This window comes from Aegilops tauschii, chromosome 7 (genome assembly GCF_002575655.3).
Source record: "Aegilops tauschii subsp. strangulata cultivar AL8/78 chromosome 7, Aet v6.0, whole genome shotgun sequence".
In the NCBI taxonomy this organism is placed as follows: Eukaryota; Viridiplantae; Streptophyta; class Magnoliopsida; order Poales; family Poaceae; genus Aegilops; species Aegilops tauschii.
Window position 1 is genome coordinate 410,364,753 of NC_053041.3, and position 22,962 is coordinate 410,387,714.

Sequence of the window (22,962 nt, forward strand, 5' to 3'; positions counted from 1 at the left end):
CACTCTACTAGATCGTGAGTTCGTGGGACGTCACCGAGCCGAGCGTGTGAAGATCGCGGAGGTGCCGTATCTTCGGTGCTAGGATCGGTCGATCGTGAAGACGTACGACTACATCAACCGCGTTGTCATAACGCTTCCGCTTACGGTCTATGAGGGTACATGGACAACACTCTCCCCTCTCGTTGTTATGCATTACCATGATCTTGCGTGTGCGTAGGAATTTTGTTGAAATTACTACGTTCCCCAACAGACAGTTCATAAGGTGTCCTCTCAACAGATTTAGATGGTGCCCTATTTAAAGTGAATGCAGCCATCTCTAAAGCATAACCCCAAAACGATAGCGGTAAATCAGTAAGAGACATCATAGATCGCACCATATCTAATAAAGTGCGGTTACGACGTTCGGACACACCATTACGTTGTGGTGTTCCAGGTGGCGTGAGTTGCGAAACTATTCCACATTGTTTCAAATGAAGACCAAACTCGTAACTCAAATATTCTCCTCCACGATCAGATCGTAGAAACTTTATTTTCTTGTTACGATGATTTTCCACTTCACTCTGAAATTCTTTGAACTTTTCAAATGTTTCAGACTTATGTTTCATCAAGTAGATATACCCATATCTGCTCAAATCATCTGTGAAGGTTAGAAAATAACGAGACCCGCCGCGAGCATCAACACTCATCGGACCGCATACATCAGTATGTATTATTTCCAACAAGTCTGTTGCTCGCTCCATTGTTCCGGAGAAAGGAGTCTTAGTCATCTTGCCCATGAGGCATGGTTCGCAAGTATCAAGTGATTCATAATCAAGTGATTCCAAAAGCCCATCAGCATGGAGTTTCTTCATGCGCTTTACACCAATATGACCTAAACGGCAGTGCCACAAATAAGTTGCACTATCATTATTGAACTTATATCTTTTGGCTTCAATACTATGAATATGTGTATCACTACTATCGAGATTCAATAAAAATAGACCACTCATCAAGGGTGCATGACCATAAAATATATTACTCATATAAATAGAACAACCATTATTCTCTGATTTAAATGAATAACCGTCATGCATCAAACAAGATCCAGATATAATGTTCATGCTCAACGCTGGCACCAAATAACAATTATTCAGGTCTAAAACTAATCCCGAAGGTAGATGTAGAGGTAGTGTGCTGACTGCGATCACATCGACTTTGGAACCATTTCCCACGCGCATCGTCACCTCGTCCTTATCCAATCTTCGCTTAATCCGTAGCCCCTGTTTCGAGTTGCAAATATGAGCAACAGAACCAGTATCAAATACCCAGGCGCTACTGCGAGCATTAGTTAAGTACACATCAATAACATGTATATCAAATATACCTTTCACTTTGCCATCCTTCTTATCCGCCAAATACTTGGGGCAGTTTTGCTTTCAGTGACCAGTCCCTTTGCAGTAGAAGCACTCAGTCTCAGTCTTAGGTCCAGACTTGGGCTTCTTCACTTGAGCAGCAACTTGCTTGCCGTTCTTCTTGAAGTTCCCCTTCTTCCCTTTGCCCTTCTTCTTGAAACTGGTGGCCTTGTTGAGCATCAACACTTGATGCTCCTTCTTGATTTCTACCTCCGTAGCTTTTAGCATCGCGAAGAGCTCGGGAATTGTCTTATCCATCCCTTGCATATTATAGTTCATCACGAAGCTTTTGTAGCTTGGTGGCAGTGATTGAAGAACTCTGTCAATGACACTATCATCAGGAAGATTAACTCCCAGTTGAGTCAAGTGGTTGTGGTACCAGACATTCTGAGTATATGTTCACTGACACAACTATTCTCCTCCATCTTGCAGCTATAGAACTTATTGGAGACTTCATATCTCTCAATCCGGGCATTTTCTTGAAATATTAACTTCAACTCCTGGAACATCTCATATGCTCAATGACGTTCAAAACATCGTTGGAGTCCCGGTTCTAAGCCGTAAAGCATGGCACACTGAACTATCGAGTAGTCATCAACACGCGACTGCCAGGCGTTCACAATGTATGCAGTTGCCGGCGCGGGTGGTACACCTAGCGGTGCTTCCAGGACGTAATTCTTCTGTGCAGCAATGAGGATAATCCTCAAGTTACGGACCCAGTCCGTGTAGTTGCTACCATCATCTTTCAACTTAGCTTTCTCTAGGAACACATTAAAATTCAACGGAACAGTAGCACGGGCCATTTATCTACAACAACATAGATATGCAAAAACTATCAGGTACTAAGTTCATGATAAATTAAAGTTCAATTAATCATATTACTTAGAACTCCCACTTAGATAGACATCCCTCTAGTCATCTAAATGATCACGTGATCCATATCAACTAAACCATGTCCGATCATCACGTGAGATGGAGTAGTTTGCAATGGTGAACATCGCTATGTTGATCATATCTACTATATGATTCACGCTCGACCTTTCGATCTCAGTGTTCCGAGGCCATATCTGCATATGCTAGGCTCGTCAAGTTTAACCCGAGTATTCTGCGTGTGCAAAACTGGCTTGCACCCGTTGTATGTGAACGTAGAGCTTATCACACCCGATCATCACGTGGTGTCTCGGCACGACAAACTGTCGCAACGGTGCATACTCAGGGAGAACACTTATACCTTGAAATTTAGTGAGAGATCATCTTATAATGCTACCGCCATACTAAACAAAATAAGATGCATAAAGGATAAACATCACATGCAATCAATATAAATGATATGATATGGCCATCATCATCTTGTGCCTTTGCTCTCCATCTCTAAAGCACCGTCATGATCACCATCGTCACCGGCTTGACACCTTGATCTCCATTGAAGCATCGTTGTCGTCTCGCCAACTATTACTTCTACCACTATCGCTACCGCTTAGTGATAAAGTAAAGCAATTACATGGCGATTGCATTTCATACAATAAAGCGACAACCATATGGCTCCTGCCAGTTGCCAATAACTCTGTTACAAAACATGATCATCTCATACAATAAAATATAGCATCATGTCTTGACCATATCACATCACAACATGCCCTGCAAAAATAAGTTAGACGTCCTCTACTTTGTTGTTGCAAGTTTTACGTGGCTGCTATGGGCTTAGCGAGAACCGTTCTTACCTACACATCAAAAACCACAACGATTTTTCGTCAAGTGTGTTGTTTTAACCTTCAACAAGGACCGGGCGTAGCCACACTCGATTCAACTAAAGTTGGAGAAACAGACACCCACTAGCCACCTGTGTGCGAAGCACGTCAGTAGAACCAGTCTCGCGTAAGCGTACGCGTAATGTCGGTATGGGCCGCTTCATCCAACAATACCGCCGAATCAAAGTATGACATGCTGGTAAGCAGTATGACTATTATTGCCACAACTCTTTGTGTTCTACTCGTGCATACAACATCTACGCTTAGACCTGGCTCGGATGCCACTGTTGGGGAACGCAGTATTTCAAAAAAATTCCTACAATCACGCAAGATCTATATAGGAGATGCATAGCAACGAGAGGGGGAGAGTGTTGTCTACGTACCCTCGTAGACCGAAAGTGGAAGCGTTATGACAACGCGGTTGATGTAGTCGTACGTCTTCACGATCTGACCGATCCTAGCACCGAAGGTACGGCACCTCCGCGATCTGCACACGTTCAGCTCGGTGACGTCCCACGAACTCTAGATCCAGCTGAGGTCGAGGGAGAGTTTCGTCCGCACGACGGCATGATGACGGTGATGATGAAGTTACCGACGCAGGGCTTCGCCTAAGCACTACAACGATATGACCGAGGTGGATATCTGTGGAGGGGGGCACCGCACACGGCTAAGACAACTGTCAACTTGTGTGTCCTAGGGTGCCCCCTGCCCCGTATATAAAGGAGCAAGGGGGAGGCCGGCCGGCCCTCATAGGGCGCGCTCCAAGTAGGATTCCTACTAGGAATCCTATTCCTAGTAGGTTTCCAACAAGGGAAGAGAGGGGGAAGGAAGGAGAGGGAGAGAGGGAGAAGGAAAGGGGGCGCCCCCCCCCCCTTCCCTAGTCCAATTCGGACCCAAGGCGGAGGGGGCGCGCGGCCTGCCCTAGCCGCCCTCTCTCTCTCCACTAAGGCCCATGTGGCCCATTAGTTCCCCCGGGGGGTTCCGGTAACCCTCCGGCACTCTGGTTTTATCCGAAACTTCTCCCGAACATTTCTGGTGTCCGAATATAGTTGTCCAATATATCAATCTTTATCTCTCGACCATTTCGAGACTCCTCGTCATCTCTGTTGGGGATCGTAGCAGAAATTTAAAATTTTCTACGCATCACCAAGATCAATCTATGGAGTTTACTAGCAACGAGAGGGAAGGAGTGCATCTACATACCCTTGTAGATCGCGAGCGGAAGCGTTCAAGAGAATGGGGTTGATGGAGTCATACTCGTCGTGATCCAAATCACCGATGATCCTAGCGCCGAACGGACGGCACCTCCGCGTTCAACACACGTACGGTTGGGAGAGACGTCTCCTCCTGCTTGATCCAGCAAGGGGGGAGGAGAGGTTGATGGAGATCCAGCAGCACGACGGTGTGGTGGTGGAAGCAGCGGGGATCTCGGCAGGGCTTCGCCAAGCTCAGCGAGAGGGAGAGGTGTTACGGGGAAGAGGGAGGCGCCAGGAGCTTGGGTGCGCAGCCCTCCCTCCCCCCCCCCCCTTATATAGGGGCCCTGGGGGGCGCCGCCCCCTAGAGATCTAATCTCAAGGGGGGGGGCGGCCAAGGGGGGGACTTGCCCCCCAAGTCAGGTGGGGCGCCCCCCACCCCCAGGGTTTCCAACCCTAGGCGCAGGGGGAGGCCCATGGGGGGCGCACCAGCCCACCAGGGGCTGGTTCCCTTCCCACTTCAGCCCATGGGGCCCTCCGGGATAGGTGGCCCCACCCGGTGGACCCCCCGGGACCCTTCCGGTGGTCCCGGTACAATACCGGTGACCCCCGAAACTTTCCCGGTGGCCGAAACTGGACTTCCTATATACAAATCTTTACCTCCGGACCATTCCGGAACTCCTCGTGATGTCCGGGATCTCATCCGGGACTCCGAACAACTTTCGGGTTACCGCATACTAATATCTCTACAACCCTAGCGTCACCGAACCTTAAGTGTGTAGACCCTACGGGTTCGGGAGACACGCAGACATGACCGAGATGACTCTCCGGTCAATAACCAACAGCGGGATCTGGATACCCATGTTGGCTCCCACATGCTCCTCGATGATCTCATCGGATGAACCACGATGTCGAGGATTCAATCAATCCCGTATACAATTCCCTTTGTCTATCGGTATGTTACTTGCCCGAGATTTGATCGTTGGTATCCCAATACCTCATTCAATCTCGTTACCGACAAGTTACTTTACTCGTACCGTAATGCATGATCCCGTGACTAACTACTTAGTCACATTGAGCTCATTATGATGATGCATTACCGAGTGGGCCCAGAGATACCTCTCCGTCATACGGAGTGACAAATCCCAGTCTCGATTCGTACCAACCCAACAGACACTTTCGGAGATACCTGTAGTGTACCTTTATAGCCACCCAGTTACGTTGTGACGTTTGGTACACCCAAAGCATTCCTACGGTATCCGGGAGTTGCACAATCTCATGGTCTAAGGAAATGATACTTGACATTAGAAAAGCTCTTAGCAAACGAACTACATGATCTTGTGCTATGCTTATGATTGGGTCTTGTCCATCACATCGTTCTCCTAATGATGTGATTCCGTTATCAATGACATCCAATGTCCATGGTCAGGAAACCATAACCATCTATTGATCAACGAGCTAGTCAACTAGAGGCTTACTAGGGACATGTTGTGGTCTATGTATTCACACATGTATTACGGTTTCCAGTTAATACAATTATAGCATGAACAATAGACAATTATCATGAACAAGGAAATACAATAATAACCATTTTATTATTGCCTCTAGGGCATATTTCCAACAGTCTCGCACTTGCACTAGAGTCAATAATCTAGTTCACATCACTATGTGATTGTAATGAATCCAACACCCATGGTGTTTTATCATATCACGCTTGTGAGAGAGGTTATTAGTCAACGGATCTGAACCTTTCAGATCCGTGTGTGCTTTACAAATCTCTATGTCTTCTCCTAGACGCAGCTACCACACGCTATTTGGAGCTATTCTAAATAACTGCTCTACTATACGAATCCGGTTTACTACTCAGAGTCATCCAGATTGGTGTCAAAGTTTGCATCGACGTAACCCTTTACGACGAACTCTTTCATCACCTCCATAATCGAGAAAATTCCTTAGTCCACTAATTACTAAGGATAAGTTCGACCGCTGTCATGTGATCCATTCCTGGATCACTCTTGTACCCCTTGACTAATTCATGGCAAGGCACACTTCAGGTGCGGTACACAGCATAGCATATTGTAGAGCCTACGTCTTAAGCATAGGGGACGACCTTCGTCCTTTCTCTCTCTTCTGCCGTGGTCAGGTCTTGAGTCTTACTCAATACTCACACCTTGTAACACATCCAAGAACTCCTTCTTTGCTGATCTATTTTGAACTCCTTCAAAAACTTGTCACGGTATGTATTCATTTGAAAGTACTATTAAGAGTTTTTTATCTATCCTTATAGATCTTGATGCTCAATGTTCAAGTAGCTTAATCCAGGTTTTCCATTAAAAAACACTTTTCAAATAACCTTGTATGCTTTCTAGAAATTCTACATCATTTCTGATCAACAATATGTCGACAACATATACTCATCAGAAATTCTATAGTGCTCCCACTCACTTCTTTGGAAATACAAGTTTCTCATAAACTTTGTAAAAACCCAAAATCTTTGATCATCTCATCAAAGCGTACATTCCAACTCCGAGATGCTTACTCCAGTCCTTAGAAGGATTGCTGGATCTTTGCATACTTGTTAGCATCTTTCAGGATTGACAAAACCTTCTGGTTGTATCACATACAACCTTTCCTCAAGAAAATCGTCGAGGAATCAATGTTTTGACATCCTATCTGCAAGATTTCATAAATAATGCAGTAACTGCTAATATAATTCCAACAGACTCTTAGCATCACTACGAGTGAGAAAGTCTCATCGTAGTCAACTCCTTGAACTTGTCAGAAAACATCTTAACGACAGGTCGAGCTTTCTTAATGGTGACACTTACCATCATTGTCCGTCTTCCTTTTATAATCCATCTGCACCCAACAGCCTTACGACCATCAAGTAGTTCTTCCAAAGTCTATACTTTGTTTTTATACATGGATCCTCTCTCGGATTTTATGGCGTCGAGCCATTCGTCGGAATCCGGGCCCATCATCGCTTCTCCATAGCTCGTAGGTTCATTGTTGTCTAGCAACATGACTTCCAAGACAGGATTACGTACCACTCTGAAGTAGCATGCATCCTTGTCGTCCTACGAGGTTTGGTAGTGGCTTGATCCAAAGTTTCATCATCACTATCATAAGCTTCCACTTCAATTGGTGTAGGTGCCACAAGAACAACTTCCTGTGCCCTGCTACACACTAGTTGAAGTCATAGTTCAATAACCTCATCAAGTCTCCACCATCCTCCCACTCAATTCTTTCGAGACAAACTTTTCCTCGAGAAAGGACCCGTTTCTAGAAACAATCACTTTTGCTTCTGGATCTGAAATAGGAGGTATACCCAACTGTTTCGGGTATTCTATGAAGATGCATTTATCCGCTTTGGGTTCGAGCTTATCAGCCTGAAACTTTTTCACATAAGCGTCGCAGCCCCAAACTTTTAAGAAACGACAGCTTAGGTTTCTCTAAACCATAGTTCATACGGTGTCGTCTCAACGGAATTGCGTGGTGCCCTATTTAAAGTGAATGCGGTTGTCTCTAATGCCTAACCCATAAACGATAGTGTAATTCGATAAGAGACATCATGGTATGCACCATATCCAATAGGGTGCAGTTATGATGTTCGGACACACCATCACACTATGGTGTTCCAGGCGGTATTAGTCGTGAAACAATTTCCACAATTTCTTAATTGTGTGCCAAACTCGTAACTCAGATATTCATCTCTATGATCATATCACAGACATTTTATCCTCTTGTCACGACAATCTTCAACTTCACTCTGAAATTACTTGAACCTTTCAATAATTCAGACTTGTGTTTCATCAAGTAAATATACTCAGCATCTACTCAAATCATCTGTGAAGCAAGAACATAACGATATCCACTGCATGCCTCAGCACTCATTGGACTGCACACATCAAAATGTATTACTTCCAACAAGTTGCTTTCTTGTTCCATCTTACTGAAAACGAGGCCTTTCAGTCATCTTGCCCATGTGGTATGATTTGCATGTCTCAAGTGATTCAAAATCAAGTGAGTCCAAATGATCCATCTGTATGGACTTTCTTCATGCATATATACTAATAGACATGGTTCGCATGTCTCAATCTTTTCAAAAACGAGTGAGTCCAAAGATCCATCAACATGGAGCTTCTTCATGCGTTTTATCCCAATATGACTCAAATAGCAGTGCCATGAGTATGTGGTACTATCTTATATCTTTTGGCATGAACATGTGTATCACTACGATCGAGGTTCAATAAACCATTTATTTAGGTGCAAGACCATTGAAGGTATTATTCAAATAAAAGGAGTAACCATTATTCTCCTTAAATGAATAACCGTATTGCGATAAACATAATCCAATCATGTCTATGCTCAACGCAAAAACCAAATAACAATTATTTAGGTTTAACACCAATCTCGATGGTAGAGGGAGCATGCGATGCTTGATCACATCAACCTTGGAAACACTTCCAACACATATCGTCATCTCACTTTTAGCTAGTCTCCGTTTATTCCGCAGCTTTTATTTCGAGTTACTAACACTTAGCAACCGAACCGGTATCTAATACCCAGGTGCTACTAGGAGTACTAGTAAAGTACACATTAATATAATGTATATCCAATATACTTCTGTCGACCTTTCCTACCTTCTCATCTACCAAATATCTAGGGTAGTTCTGCTTCAGTGACCGTTCCCCTCATTACAGAAGCACTTAGTCTCGGGTTTGGGTTCAACCTTGGGTTTCTTCACTAGAGCAGCAACTGATTTGCCGTTTCATGAAGTATCCCTTCTTTCCCTTGCCCTTCTTGAAACTAGTGGTTTTACTAACCATCAACAATTGATGCTCCTACTTGATTTCTACTTTCGCGGTGTCAAACATCGCGAGTTGCTCAAGGATCATCATGTCTATCCCTGATATGTTATAGTTCATCACGAAGCTCCAGTAGCTTGGTGGCAGTGACTATGGAGAACCATCACTATCTCATCTGGAAGATTAACTCCCACTCGATTCAAGCGATTGTAGTACTCAGACAATCTGAGCACATGCTCAACGATTGAGCTTTTCTCCCTTAGTTTGCAGGCTTAAGAAACTTGTCAGAGGTCTCATACCTCTTGACGTGGGCACAAGCCTAAAATCCCAATTTTAGCTCTTGGAACATCTCATATGTTCCGCGACGTTTCAAAATGTCTTCGGTGCCTCAATTCTAAACCGTTCAACATTACGCACTGAACTATCACGTAGTCATCAAAACGTGTATGTCAGATTCGCAACATCCACAAACGACGCTCGAGGTTCAGCACACCGAGTGGTGCATTAAGGACATAAGCCTTCTGTGCAGCAATGAGGAAAATCCTCAGTTTACGGACCCAGTCCGCATAATTGCTACTATCAACTTTCAACTAAATTTTCTCTAAGAACATATCTTAAACAGTAGAACTAAAGCGTAAGCTACGACATAATTTGCAAAGACCTTTTGACTATGTTCATGATAATTAAGTTCATCTAATTATTTAATGAACTCCCACTCAGATAGACATCCCTCTAGTCATCTAAGTGATACATGATCCGAGTCAACTAGGCCGTGTCCGATCATCACGTGAGACGGACTAGTCATCATCGGTGAACATCTCCATGTTGATCGTATCTACTATACGACTCATGTTCGACCTTTCGGTCTCTTGTGTTCCGCGGCCAGGTCTGTACATGCTAGGCTCGTCAAGTCAACCTAAGTGTTTCGCATGTGTAAATCTGGCTTACACCCGTTGTATGCGAACGTTAGAATCTATCACACCCGATCATCACGTGGTGCTTCGAAACAACGAACCTTCGCAATAGTGCACAGTTAGGGAGAACACGTCTCTTGAAATTTTAGTGTTATTTATGCTACCGTCGTTCTAAGCAAATAAGATGTAAACATGACAAACATCACATGCAAATCATAAAGTGACATGATATGGCCAATATCATCTTGCGCCTTTGATCTCCATCTTCGAGGCGCGGCATGATCACCTTCGTCACCGGCATGACACCATGATCTTCATCATCATGATCTCCATCATCGTGTCTTCATGAAGTTGTCTCGCCAACTATTACTTCTACTACTATGGCTAACAGTTAGCAATAAAGTAAAATAATTACATGGCGTTTTTCATTGACACGCAGGTCATACAATAAATTAAGACAACTCCTATGGCTCCTGCCGGTTGTCATACTCATCGACATGCAAGTCGTGATTCCTATTACAAGAACATGATCAATCTCATACATCACATATATATAATTCATCACATCCTTTTGGCCATATCACATCACATAGCATACCCTGCAAAAACAAGTTAGACGTCCTCTAATTGTTGTTGCATGTTTTACGTGGCTGCTATGGGTTTCTAGCAAGAACGTTTCATACCTACGCAAAAGCCACAACGGTGATATGTCAATTGCTATTTACCCTTCATAAGGAACCTCTTCATCGAATCCGATCCGACTAAAGTGGGAGAGACAGACACCCGCTAGCCACCTTATGCATCAAGTGCATGTCAGTCGGTGGAACCTGTCTCACGTAAGAGTACGTGTATGGTCGGTCCGGGCCGCTTCATGCCACAATGCCGCCGAATCAAGATAAGACTAGTAACGGCAAGCAAGTTGAACAAATCATCGCCCACAACTACTTTGTGTTCTACTCGTGCATAGAATCTACGCATAGACCTAGCTCATGATGCCACTGTTGGGGATCGTAGCAGAAATTTAAAATTTTCTACGCATCACCAAGATCAATCTATGGAGTTTACTAGCAACGAGTGGGAAGGAGTGCATCTACATACCCTTGTAGATCGCGAGCGGAAACGTTCAAGAGAACGGGGTTGATGGAGTCGTACTCGTCGTGATCCAAATCACTCATGATCCTAGCGCCGAACGGACGGCACCTCCGCGTTCAACACACGTACGGTTGGGAGAGACGTCTCCTCCTTCTTGATCCAGCAAGGGGGGAGGAGAGGTTGATGGAGATCCAGCAGCACGACGGCGTGGTGGTGGAAGCAGCGGGGATCTCGGCAGGGCTTCGCCAACCTCAGCGAGAGGGAGAGGTGTTACGGGGAAGAGGGAGGCACCAGGAGCTTGGGTGCGCAGCCCTCCCCCCCCCCTTTATATAGGGGCCCTGGGGGTGCCGGCCCCTAGAGATCTAATCTCAAGGGGGGGCGGCGGCCAAGGGGGGACTTGCCCCCCAAGTCAGGTGGGGCGCCCCCACCCCCAGGGTTTCCAACCCTAGGCGCAGGGGGAGGCCCATGGGGGCGCACCAGCCCACCAGGGGCTGGCTCCCTTCCCACTTCAGCCCATGGGGCCCTCCGGGATAGGTGGCCCAACCCGGTGGACCCCCCGGGACCCTTCCGGTGGTCCCGGTACAATACCGGTGACCCCCGAAACTTTCCCGGTGGCCGAAACTGGACTTCCTATATACAAATCTTTACCGCCGGACCATTCTGGAACTCCTCGTGATGTCCGAGATCTCATCCGGGACTCCGAACAACTTTCGGGTTACCGCATACTAATATCTCTACAACCCTAGCGTCACCGAACCTTAAGTGTGTAGACCCTACGGGTTCGGGAGACACGCAGACATGACCGAGACGACTCTTCGGTCAATAACCAACACCGGGATCTGGATACCCATGTTGGCTCCCACTTGCTCCTCGATGATCTCATCGGATGAACCACGATGTCGAGGATTCAATCAATCCCGTATACAATTCCCTTTGTCTATCGGTATGTTACTTGCCCGAGATTTGATCGTTCGTATCCCAATACCTCGTTCAATCTCGTTACCGACAAGTCACTTTACTTGTACCGTAATGCATGATCCCGTGACTAACTACTTAGTCACATTGAGCTCATTATGATGATGCATTACCGAGTGGGCCCATAGATACCTCTCCGTCATACGGAGTGACAAATCCCAGTCTCGATTCGTACCAACCCAACAGACACTTTCGGAGATACCTGTAGTGTACCTTTATAGCCACCCAGTTACGGTGTGACGTTTGGTACACCCAAAGCATTCCTACGGTATCCGGGAGTTGCACAATCTCATGGTCTAAGGAAATGATACTTGACATTAGAAAAGCTCTTAGCAAACGAACTACATGATCTTGTGCTATGCTTATGATTGGGTCTTGTCCATCACATCATTCTCCTAATGATGTGATTCCGTTATCAATGACATCCAATGTCCATGGTCAGGAAACCATAACCATCTATTGATCAACGAGCTAGTCAACTAGAGGCTTACTAGGGACATGTTGTGGTCTATGTATTCACACATGTATTACGGTTTCCAGTTAATACAATTATATCATGAACAATAGACAATTATCATGAACAGGGAAATACAATAATAACCATTTTATTATTGCCTCTAGGGCATATTTCCAACAATGTCCGTGATCACATCCGGGACTCTGAACTACCTTCGGTACATCAAAACACATAAACTCATAATACCGATCGTCATCGAACGTTAAGCGTGCGGACCCTATGGGTTCAAGAACTATGTAGACATGACCAAGACTCACTTCTGGTTAATAACCAATAGCGGAACCTGGATGCTCATATTGGTTCCTACATATTCTACGAAGATCTTTATCGGTCAAACCGCATAACAACATACGTTGTTCCCTTTGTCATCGGTGTGTTACTTGCCCGAGATTCGATCGTCGGTATCTCAATACCTAGTTCAATCTCGTTACCAGCAAGTCTCTTTACTCGTTCCATAATGCATCATTCTGCAACTAACTCACTAGTCACATTGCTTGCAAGGCTTATAGTGATGTGCATTACCGAGAGGGCCCAGAGATACCTCTCCGAACCACGGAGTGACAAACCCTAATCTCGATCTATGTCAACCCAACAAACACTATCGGAGACACCTGTAGAGCATCTTTATAATCACCCAGTTACGTTGTGATGTTTGATAGCACACTAAGTGTTCCTCCGGTATTCGGGAGTTGCATAATCTCATAGTCACAGGAACATGTATAAGTTATGAAGAAAGCAATAGCAATAAACTAAACGATCATAGTGCTAAGCTAACAGATTGGTCATGTCAATCACATCATTCTCTAATGATGTGATCCCGTTCATCAAATGACAACACATGTCTATGGTTAGGAAACTTAACCATCTTTGATTAACGAGCTAGTCAAGTAGAGGCATACTAGTGACACTCTGTTTGTCTATGTATTCACACATGTACTAAGTTTCCGGTTAATACAATTCTAGCATGAATAATAAACATTTATCATGATACAAGGAAATATAAATAACAACTTTATTATTGCCTCTAGGGCATATTTCCTTCAGGCTACCGCCGTCGTCATCCACCTAACCATCTTCAGAGCAGGTACTGACGCATAGACCTTGCCAGGTCAGCTGGCGACGCCACCATGGCGCCAGACAGCGCCACCGCCCTGCGCTCGTCGATCCAGCCGCATATGTCGTCGATATCCAGCCGCACCATGCCGCCAATACTCGTCGTCATCGACGCGGTAGAAACAGCGTCGCACCTCCTGGCAACCTCCACACCGTCGTTGCTGCTGGAGCTACGCGGAGTCCATCACCCACATCATCTCTCCTCCGAACATCAGAACCTCCCAAGACGGCGCCTCCATGGAGGGTATGACGCGAAGGACGCCGTCGCCGCTCAATCCGGACTGAATTTTGGACTTTCGTCCGGGAGGGGTTCGCAGGTGGATAGGAGAGGCCTCGACATCGCCTCCACGGAGGGTAACGGCGTCGAGAGACGTCACCGATGCTGGACCGAACAAACCGATCAAAGTTTCCTCCGGCCCCCACCCTATACCACCAAACCTCCGTCGGCTCCGGATCCGGCAACGGACCACGAACCGAAACCTGCAGAGATGAGAGAGCCATGGGGCTCAACCCACCATGAAGGAGGATCGAGAAGAATCCATCGTAGATCTCCAGGCGCCGAATCCAGCGATCCGGCGTGGTCAGCAACGACTACCATCACCCCGCGGCGGCCGACAGCGTTCAAATCGGAGACCCAGAATTGGATCCGATCTGAACCCGGCAGCGCCGCGACCACCGAACTCGCCCACCACGCAGCCGTCACCACGCCGCGTGCAGCCCGCCGCCGCCGCGCCATGCAAGACGTCGCCAAGAACCCGCCTGCTGCGCCGCCCGACCCCACGCTAGACCGGCGCCCCGTCCGATCTGGCTGCCCCGCGCCAGCCGCGACGGACAGGAGGTAGAGACGCCCCGCCGCCGCCCAGCCGGCCAAGCTTTGCCCGGCGGCGTGGAGAGGGGGAGGCGGAGGAGGGCTGAGAGGACTACGGCTAGGGTTCCCCCTGGGTCGCCCGCGGGGGCGACGCGAGGGGACGCCAGGGGCTTTTTTCTCGTCCCCAAATGTCAGAATGCTCCGTGGGAGGGCTACATGGATTAAAAATAATAATTAGTGGGTCGATAAAATAGAAAACTTCAACAAATTAATTTAATTTTTCAAGAAAAATATTTAGATTTTAGTGCGCTTACTGTTACGCAATCTCGAGTCCGCTAGCACTAGCGTTTCCGACCAATATGCGTCAACCAGGCCCAATCAGAGAGCAACACCGACTTATGACAGGCCTTGGGCCCTCTCCCTCTAAAAGACTAGCCAGTTAGGAGGGGACACCCTCGTCCTTATATATCGTGTTATGTCTCCCCCCACAACCAATGTGGGACTAAGCCCAACACTTACAAAGAAAAAACCATGTCCTTTGTAGATGCCATGTTGCCATCATGAATACTACATGAAGCCATTGCGTGTTCGAACAAACACACGAGCATACGTATCCTCAAGATCGGGACATGCAGGATATATCATGTGAATTGGACTTTTCATGGTTGGAACTTGGAAGTCGACGGCTGACGAGTGACGACTGCTACTGGGTCTGGGTGGCTGCCAATGCCAAGCTCTAACCTTTAGGAGGTCTAGCCAGTGGATTTCATACTCAGACAATCTCCTTTTAACCACCATGTGTGCTTAAAGTAAGATGTTACTTATCATTCTCCTGAACACAGCATAAAGCCAGCTCCATGATACTCCTCTGTAAATTAATATAAGATCGTTTAGATCACTACTTTAGTGATCTATATAGACGTACAAACTAATTCACCTAAAGATCTTAAGTTTTCCAACTATAATAAGTCTATTCCTTACAGAGAATTTGTCAAAAAACGTACTACATCACACTTTTTTTGTTTGCGGGGGAACGTAGAACATCACACCAATTCAACAACCAGGCTGCTATTTCTGATTTCCGATTGGAACAAGTCTAAGAAACCACGCGACAGTCTGGCACGCATCACGGATGCTTCCAGTGCCCGTCTTTCCCAAGAACGGCTAGCTAGCTTGGCAGCACCGGCGAAACTTTGTTCCTTCCGGCGTGGTGACGCGGCAATTGGGCTAATTCTCCGAAAAGATTTATGAGCGAGGATCGTGACCGGGGAGCATGAATCGCATATTCAACAGCTTCCACGACTGTGATGTGTACGCCTACTTTTCCACGCACCTGAGCATATCTGAATATCTGATGCCACCAGCCAGTCCTTCTGGTTATGCTCCTCGCTTCCCCTTCGTCGCGTCGTCTTCGTCCCCTTCCTGTCGAACGAGTTATATAGACAGCTACCTCGGGTGGCTCCTCAAAGAGCTGAGCGTCTCAGGGTGCGGTGTTCAGGTCCAGGTACTTTCTCATTTCTCCTCCTCCTATGTAGGCGGTTCTCGGTATACGTATACATTCTTGGTTTGTTTTAAATCTGATGATGAGTAATTCCGTTGTTCGAGTTGTTGACCATGTTGTATCTGTTCCAGTCGGATTAGCTCCTTCATCGGTTTCTGAAGATGGGAAGTTCAGAGTTTGAGCAAGCGAAGGTATCTCCTGACCTGGAACAGCTCCTTCCTTTTCTTTGGCCTCTACTTAATCTTACGGTTTTAAATTTCTGTTCAGTTGTTTCCTTGGATGATTTGCTAATTAAGATGCCCCTGATTGCTTCAGTCCTTTGTATGTCTTGAGCAAGCAAACTGGTCTGACATGGTTGCTCTTGCTTCAGGCACACTTGCACGTCGACTGTGCACAGCCACCAGCAATAACTTGGCAGAGGAAATTCGATGATGAAGGCAAGAAGGTTGCTATGCTTAGCATGACCACTGATATCTTGACAGTTGTAAGCAAGCATGTCAATATGGACTGTACCTTTCTAAATTTTGCATTTAGAACCAAGGGTGCATACTGCCTTTGCAACATAAACACTGACCATGGTTGTGCTGCAGATACCCTTGATTTTTAAAATGCTTCGACTGCACGTCGAAGGAATCGCGAAAAACCAAGTGAGTCCCTCTTCTGTCACTGAACATTCAGCTAACTTATCTTCCAGCATGCTGAACATGTAGTTGAAATGCCGGTGCAAATTATTCTGCCTAGTCAGTACTCAGTAGCCAGTGAAATTGCTGAACAATTATTATCTTGTTTCGCCAAGGTTGCGGTCTATGATCCGCTCAGGAAATGGATGGACAACTGCTACCGCGGGGTACCCCTCGGCGGACTAGGGTAAGTCCTTTCGATGTTTCAGGCCTTGATTTTGCCCTGGGACTTGCTTTGGTTCTGTTGTGACATTCATGCATGGCTCTGCAGCTGACTGAACTTCAGATGACAGTTTTATTCAAAGTGCAATCTCTTCTCCTTCTTTGCAGTTCAGGAAGCATAGGGAGAAGCTACAGAGGGTACTTTCAGCAGTTTCAATTATTCCCCAGGATATATGAAGAGAAGCCTATCCTCGCCAACCAGTTCTCAGTAATAATAAATTTACACTTGCTTTCATGAGTTGCAATGCTCAACTCATGGTACAAAAAAGTCTTATATTCTCCACTATTTTCTCCTGTCTAGGCATTCGTTTCGCGTTCCGGCAGGAAGAGCTACTCCACGGTGTTGTCCGCCCCGAATGCTCATCTCCTCAAGTAAGCAGTGAAAGCATCAGAAATTCACCTGCATTTCATTCATCTGATTATGCCAGACAGAGATACCATATAAAAAATTGTGCACATTTGCAGGGGAATAGATAATAAAGCCGGTATCAGGTCTTGGGACTGGAAGCTGAAAGAGAAGAATTGCAACTACCATGGCTTGTTCCCAAGATCTTGGACTGTATATGATGGTACATTCCTGACCCGACAGCGATATTTGTCGCCAAGAACAATGTCGATTAAGTTTGTCGGGCAGAGCCTTCTAATCTTTTTTTCAATAAAGGGTGGATTTTATTGACTCAAAATGAAGCATCAAGAGGATTCAAACATAGAGAACCTACTAATCTATGTTGCACAATGGCAATGTAGGTGAGCCTGACCCTGAAATCAAGATCACCTGCCGTCAGATATCGCCCTTCATCCCTCACAACTACAAGGAGAGCAGCTTTCCCGTCGCGGTTTTCACTTTTACGGTACATATTCTTCTTCAGCAAATCAAACAAATGATGCCACATGAGTGATTCAGCCCTTAATTTTGATCCCTGATGCTTGTACCAGGTGCAAAATTCTGGGAGCACACCTGCAGATGTCACATTGCTCTTCACATGGGCTGTAAGTGCAAAGCCAACACTCTGCTCTTCAGAACAGACACAACATCTTTGTAGCAAGGATTTGACCTTAATTTTGCTTGTTCATCCGTGTAGAATTCCGTGGGTGGAAAATCAGAACTGACGGGGAATCACAACAACTCCAGAATCAAGTAACGAGCACGACAAAATTCGCTTGGTGCGATGTGGTAATAGGCAGCAGACTCTCTGACAATGACAATGTCTTCTACCTTGTTGCGTGCAGAGCGCGCGACGGCGTCCATGGCGTCCTTCTACGCCACAGGACGGCGGAGGGGAACCCTCCGGTGACGTTCGCGATCGCGTCGCAGGAGACCGGCGACGTCCGCGTCACCTGCTGCCCGTCCTTCGCGATGGGCCCGTACAGCCCCGGCGGCCGCGAGCAGTTCACTGCCAAGGACATGTGGGACGAGGTCAAGAAGCATGGTTCCTTTGGCGAGGCCGCCGGCGGGGCGCCGACTGCGTCGTCGAGGCTTGGATCGTCCATCGGGGCGGCGGTGGCGGCGACGACGAAAGTGCCGGCGGGGGGCACGCGCGTGGTGTCGTTCGCGCTCTCGTGGTCGTGCCCCGAGGTGAAGTTCCCCTCCGGGAGGACCTACCACCGGAGGTACACCAAGTTCCTCGGCCTGGATCGAGACGCCGCCGCAGAACAACTGGCTCACGACGCCCTTCTCGGTGAGATTTCCAAGGGTTCTTGGTCGATGAAGATTTCTGAATCTCTATGAAGATTTAGATTTCTTAAATATTTTGTTATGCCTGCGTGTAGAACACATGGCTTGGGAGTCGAAAATCGACGAGTGGCAGAGGCCTATCCTGCAGGACAAGAGGCTGCCTGAATGGTAAGAAATTCAGATTAAGCTCAGTGTCAATCACTGACATATTTCCCCCCATTAAACTGCCAAATTATTGAATTGGTCATAGTTTGATTCCAGAACAGAACAGGTGATGACATGATTGTTTTTCAGGTATCCGGTTGTACTGTTCAACGAGCTTTACTATCTCAACGCTGGAGGCACCATTTGGACAGGTAATTGACACTGATCCATCTGAACTCTGAAGTCACAAATTTATCTTCGGCAATGGTCCGAAATCTGAACTTTTCGTTTGTCACAGATGGGCTGCCTCCGAGGAAGACCAGCTTTGCCTCGTCAAAGTACGGGGCGACCACGGAGTCCTTCACTCTCGACGGCTTCCGCGCAGGTGATCTCGCTGTGGACGGCATCCTGAGCGCGATGTCGACGGCGGAGGAGCGGCTGGAATCATCGTCGGCGTTCGGCGCGGCCCTGCTCGGCGACGGCGAGGAGAACGTGGGGCAATTTTTGTACCTGGAGGGGATGGAGTACCACATGTGGAACACCTACGACGTCCACTTCTACTCCTCCTTCTCGCTGCTCTCCCTCTTCCCGGAGATCGAGCTCAGCCTCCAGCGCGACTTCGCCCGCGCCGTCCTCCTCCACGACCCGCGCCCCATGCGCACCCTCGACGGCGTCGACGTCCCACGCAAGGTGCTCGGCGCCGTGCCGCACGACATCGGCCTGGTCGACCCGTGGTTCGAGCTGAACGCGTACATGATCCATGACCCGTCCCGGTGGAAGGACCTCAACCCCAAGTTCGTCCTCCAGGTGTACCGCGACGTCGCCGCCACCGGGAACCTTGCGTTCGCGACGGCGGCGTGGCCGGCGGTGTACCTGGCCATGGCGTACATGGACCAGTTCGACCGTGACGGGGACGGTATGGTGGAGAACGAGGGCCGGCCCGACCAGACGTACGACCTGTGGTCCGTCTCCGGGGTCAGCGCGTACACCGGCGGTCTCTGGGTCGCGGCCCTTCAGGCGGCGGCCGCCATGGCGCGCATCGTCGGCGACCGCGGCGCGGAGGGGTACTTCCTCGAGCGGTACAAAAGGGCGCAGCGCGTGTACGACGGCGAGCTCTGGAACGGCTCCTACTTCGACTACGACAACAGCGGCGGCGCGACCAGCAAGTCCATCATGGCCGACCAGCTCGCCGGGCAGTGGTACGCGCGCGCGTGCGGGCTGGAGCCGGTCGTCGAGGAGGAGAAGGCTCGCAGCGCGCTGGGGACGGTGCTGGACTACAACGTGATGCGCGTGCAGGGCGGCGCGGTGGGGGCCGTGAACGGGATGCGGCCGGACGGCGCCGTGGACGCGTCGTCGTTGCAGTCCAAGGAGGTGTGGGTCGGGGTCACCTACGGCGTGGCCGCTGCCATGCTCCACGAGGGCATGCCGGAGGCGGCGTTCCGGACGGCGAAGGGCGCGCACGACGCCGGGTGGGGCAGGGACGGGTTCGGGTACGCGTTCCAGACGCCGGAGGCGTGGACTTCCGATGTCGGCGGCGGGTACCGGTCGCTACACTACATGCGGCCCCTCTCCATCTGGGCGATGCAGTGGGCGCTATCGCCGCCGGAGCTCCATAGGGACCTCCGGGTGGTTCCGGGTTCGGTGTCCGCCGTAGCGTCGCCGGCGGAGGTGGACCTGGCGCGGGAGAAGTTCGAGAAGGTGGCGATCATGCTGAGGCTGCCGGAGGAAGTGCAGCACAAAGGGTATCTCAGAGCTATCTACCAGGTACTCCGGCAGATGCTGCTCCCGGAATCCTGATTCTCAGGGGCCGGAGGAACTTCCAACTTTAGCCCTCAAACATTCAGTCCTAAGGTCTAGACAATCTCTTAGAGAAGCGTCTTGATAAAGCACTCCGTCTGAAATATCATTTGTGGTATCTTTTGATTAGCACGACTCTTAAAGCAATCCTATGGAAAAAAGAAAAAAGCAAGCCTATGTAAGAAAAATACGTAAAAAGAATGGCAGAAACGCAAATTTCAAAAAAAAACACAAAGTTGTAGTGTAGCTCGAGTTTCATGGTACCCCATGACCAAATGTCTTGCGTAGCTTGTAAACTTTAGTGTTCATATGACAACCGACGAGCTCAAAAAAAAATCTGCTCAACAGTGCACACAAGTTTGAGCACCAATTTTATTATTTACTGTATGAGCTCTTAAAATGTTATTTGGACACCAAAAATTGCAAGCGCCTACAACATTTGATTATAATCCATCCTAAAAAGTTTCCGAATTTTTGGATTTTTATTTTTATTTTACCGTTCATGGAGGTGCCATGGAGCTCTTGCTCTGAAAAACTACTCTCAATAATAAATAATCCTAAGTATGGTTCAACGGAAGTAATACTCCGGTTTTCCAATTGAGAGCAAGTTGTTTAATTACGCACACAGCCGCCACCTCCTTTGAAAGAAAAAAATATTAGGGTTCCTTTGCCTCCCATCGTCCGCCTGCCTTGTCTTCGGTGGTTCTAAGGCCATGGAGGCACGACGGAACATGGCTCTTGCCAGCGGGAGGGATCTTGCTCTGTTTTTAGTTGTTTTTAGAGTTAAATACACCACGGGTGCCTCAACTTGTCCGATACGATCACTTTGATGTCTAAACTTGTAAAATACATGAAACTAGTGCCGTAACTTGTCCGAACGTTTAAATACGGTTCCTCCGTCCGTATCCAGGCATATGCACAGCCCACATGGTGGGCCAACATGGCGTCGACCCACATGTCAATTCCTGTGAGAGGAGTGGGCTGGTTGTTTTACAAAAAATTCCTTGTACTTTAAATAATTTTCACAAAAAGCTCCTAATATTTTATTTAAATATGCCAAACTGCATTGATCTCACCTGTCAGATTTAGGCCCCGCATGTCAGCATGTGGGATAAAATAGAGTATAATATAAAAAATAGCGCACCGGCAGGGTTTGAATTCATTACCTCACGCACAACGTGAACATGTGCTAACCAATAAGCCAAGAATAGTTATCTACGCAATATCCAGATACACTACTATTTATTAGGGATATCAGACGAAATAATAAAGAGAAATAAAAAAGAAAAAGGTTGACTTGCAGAAAATTTCGAACATTATTAAGAAATTCTCACGTTTGAAAAAAAGAGAACAACTCAACATATTACCTGCCATCAACTTTAAAAAGTGTTAGTGCATTTTTCTAAAAAGCAAGATATTTTGGTAAATTCTCACTTGTATTAAGAAATTGTAAACGTGTATTTGAAAAATGCCCGTCACGCATTCAAAAAAATTACAACATCTATTTCATAAAATGTTTGATATGTATTAAAATAATTATTGTGTAAAATCATTCTTACATTTCTACAAACACGTTTAATATGTTTTAACACATTTATAGAATTTATTGTTTTTACATAATCATTTTTAATACGTATTGAACAATTTTCAAAATACAACTTTGTTGATTTTTTTAATAATTATATATTCTAAAAATACAATGAAGATACAAAATAATTCTCCGTACTTGTGGTCCTGAATGAAGATACAAAAAATTATGCAATATTTCATAATGTACGTTGAACTTTTAAATCCACATAAATTTTACAAACAGTTCATGTTTACCTCTTCGAACTACAAATAATAAAAATAGAATAAATAATTTAATAGACAATAGTCGCATATTTGTATATTGGACATTTAAAATATATTGTAAAAACCAAACAGTAACTTGAAAAATTATAATGGAAATTGCAGTGTCTTGGCGTCTAGCGTGCGTGCTATTTAACGTGGAGGTCCCAGGGTCGAAACCAATTCGATGATGCAGTATATTTTTAATGGCTTATTTCTGACTTTAATTAAATCTCACGGGATTTTTTGCAAAAAAAACTCGTACGCATTTCACCCAGCGCAGGCAACGCTCTCCCACTGATCTGTGGGCCAGCCGCCAGCTGTCACACCACAGCGAGAGCAAATACGGTGGCATACGGACATACGGATGGAGGCACCGTATATGCACCGTGCGACAAGTTGTAGCACCACTTTTATGTATTTTACAAGTTTAGGCACTAAACTGACCGCAACGAGCAAGTTTAGGCACTCATGATGTATTTAACTCTTGTTTTTATCATTTCGTTTAGGGTTTTGTGTCCTACTCAGGAAGACGAGGCGACAATGGTTCTCTG

General features: G+C 46.8%; 1 protein-coding gene across 2 annotated transcripts; it reads left to right on the forward strand.

The window, feature by feature from the left end:
• Positions 1–15,684: 15,684 nt before the first annotated feature.
• Positions 15,685–20,707, forward strand: LOC109761559 (uncharacterized). Of its 2 annotated transcripts, none has more exons than XM_020320376.4 (15): positions 15,685–16,063; positions 16,192–16,251; positions 16,431–16,544; positions 16,651–16,707; positions 16,857–16,927; positions 17,071–17,170; positions 17,264–17,334; positions 17,428–17,531; positions 17,710–17,813; positions 17,899–17,952; positions 18,045–18,100; positions 18,193–18,641; positions 18,733–18,805; positions 18,932–18,993; positions 19,080–20,707. In XM_020320376.4, exons 2-15 carry the CDS (start codon positions 16,222–16,224, stop codon positions 20,576–20,578), a joined length of 2,844 nt encoding a protein of 947 aa, XP_020175965.1. In that variant the 5' UTR covers positions 15,685–16,063; positions 16,192–16,221; the 3' UTR covers positions 20,579–20,707. The 2 variants fall into 2 exon arrangements, with proteins under 2 accessions (XP_020175965.1, XP_020175966.1); XM_020320377.4 differs by having other exon boundaries at positions 16,052–16,104.
• Positions 20,708–22,962: the final 2,255 nt, after the last annotated feature.

Coding starts and splice junctions, on each gene's coding strand:
- LOC109761559 (XM_020320376.4), top strand. CDS start 16,222: ATGGGAAGTTCAGAGTTTGAGCAAGCGAAG. Junction 17,814..17,898: donor TCGCGGTTTTCACTTTTACG/GTACATATTCTT, acceptor TGCTTGTACCAG/GTGCAAAATTCTGGGAGCAC. Junction 18,642..18,732: donor GGCTCACGACGCCCTTCTCG/GTGAGATTTCCA, acceptor GCCTGCGTGTAG/AACACATGGCTTGGGAGTCG.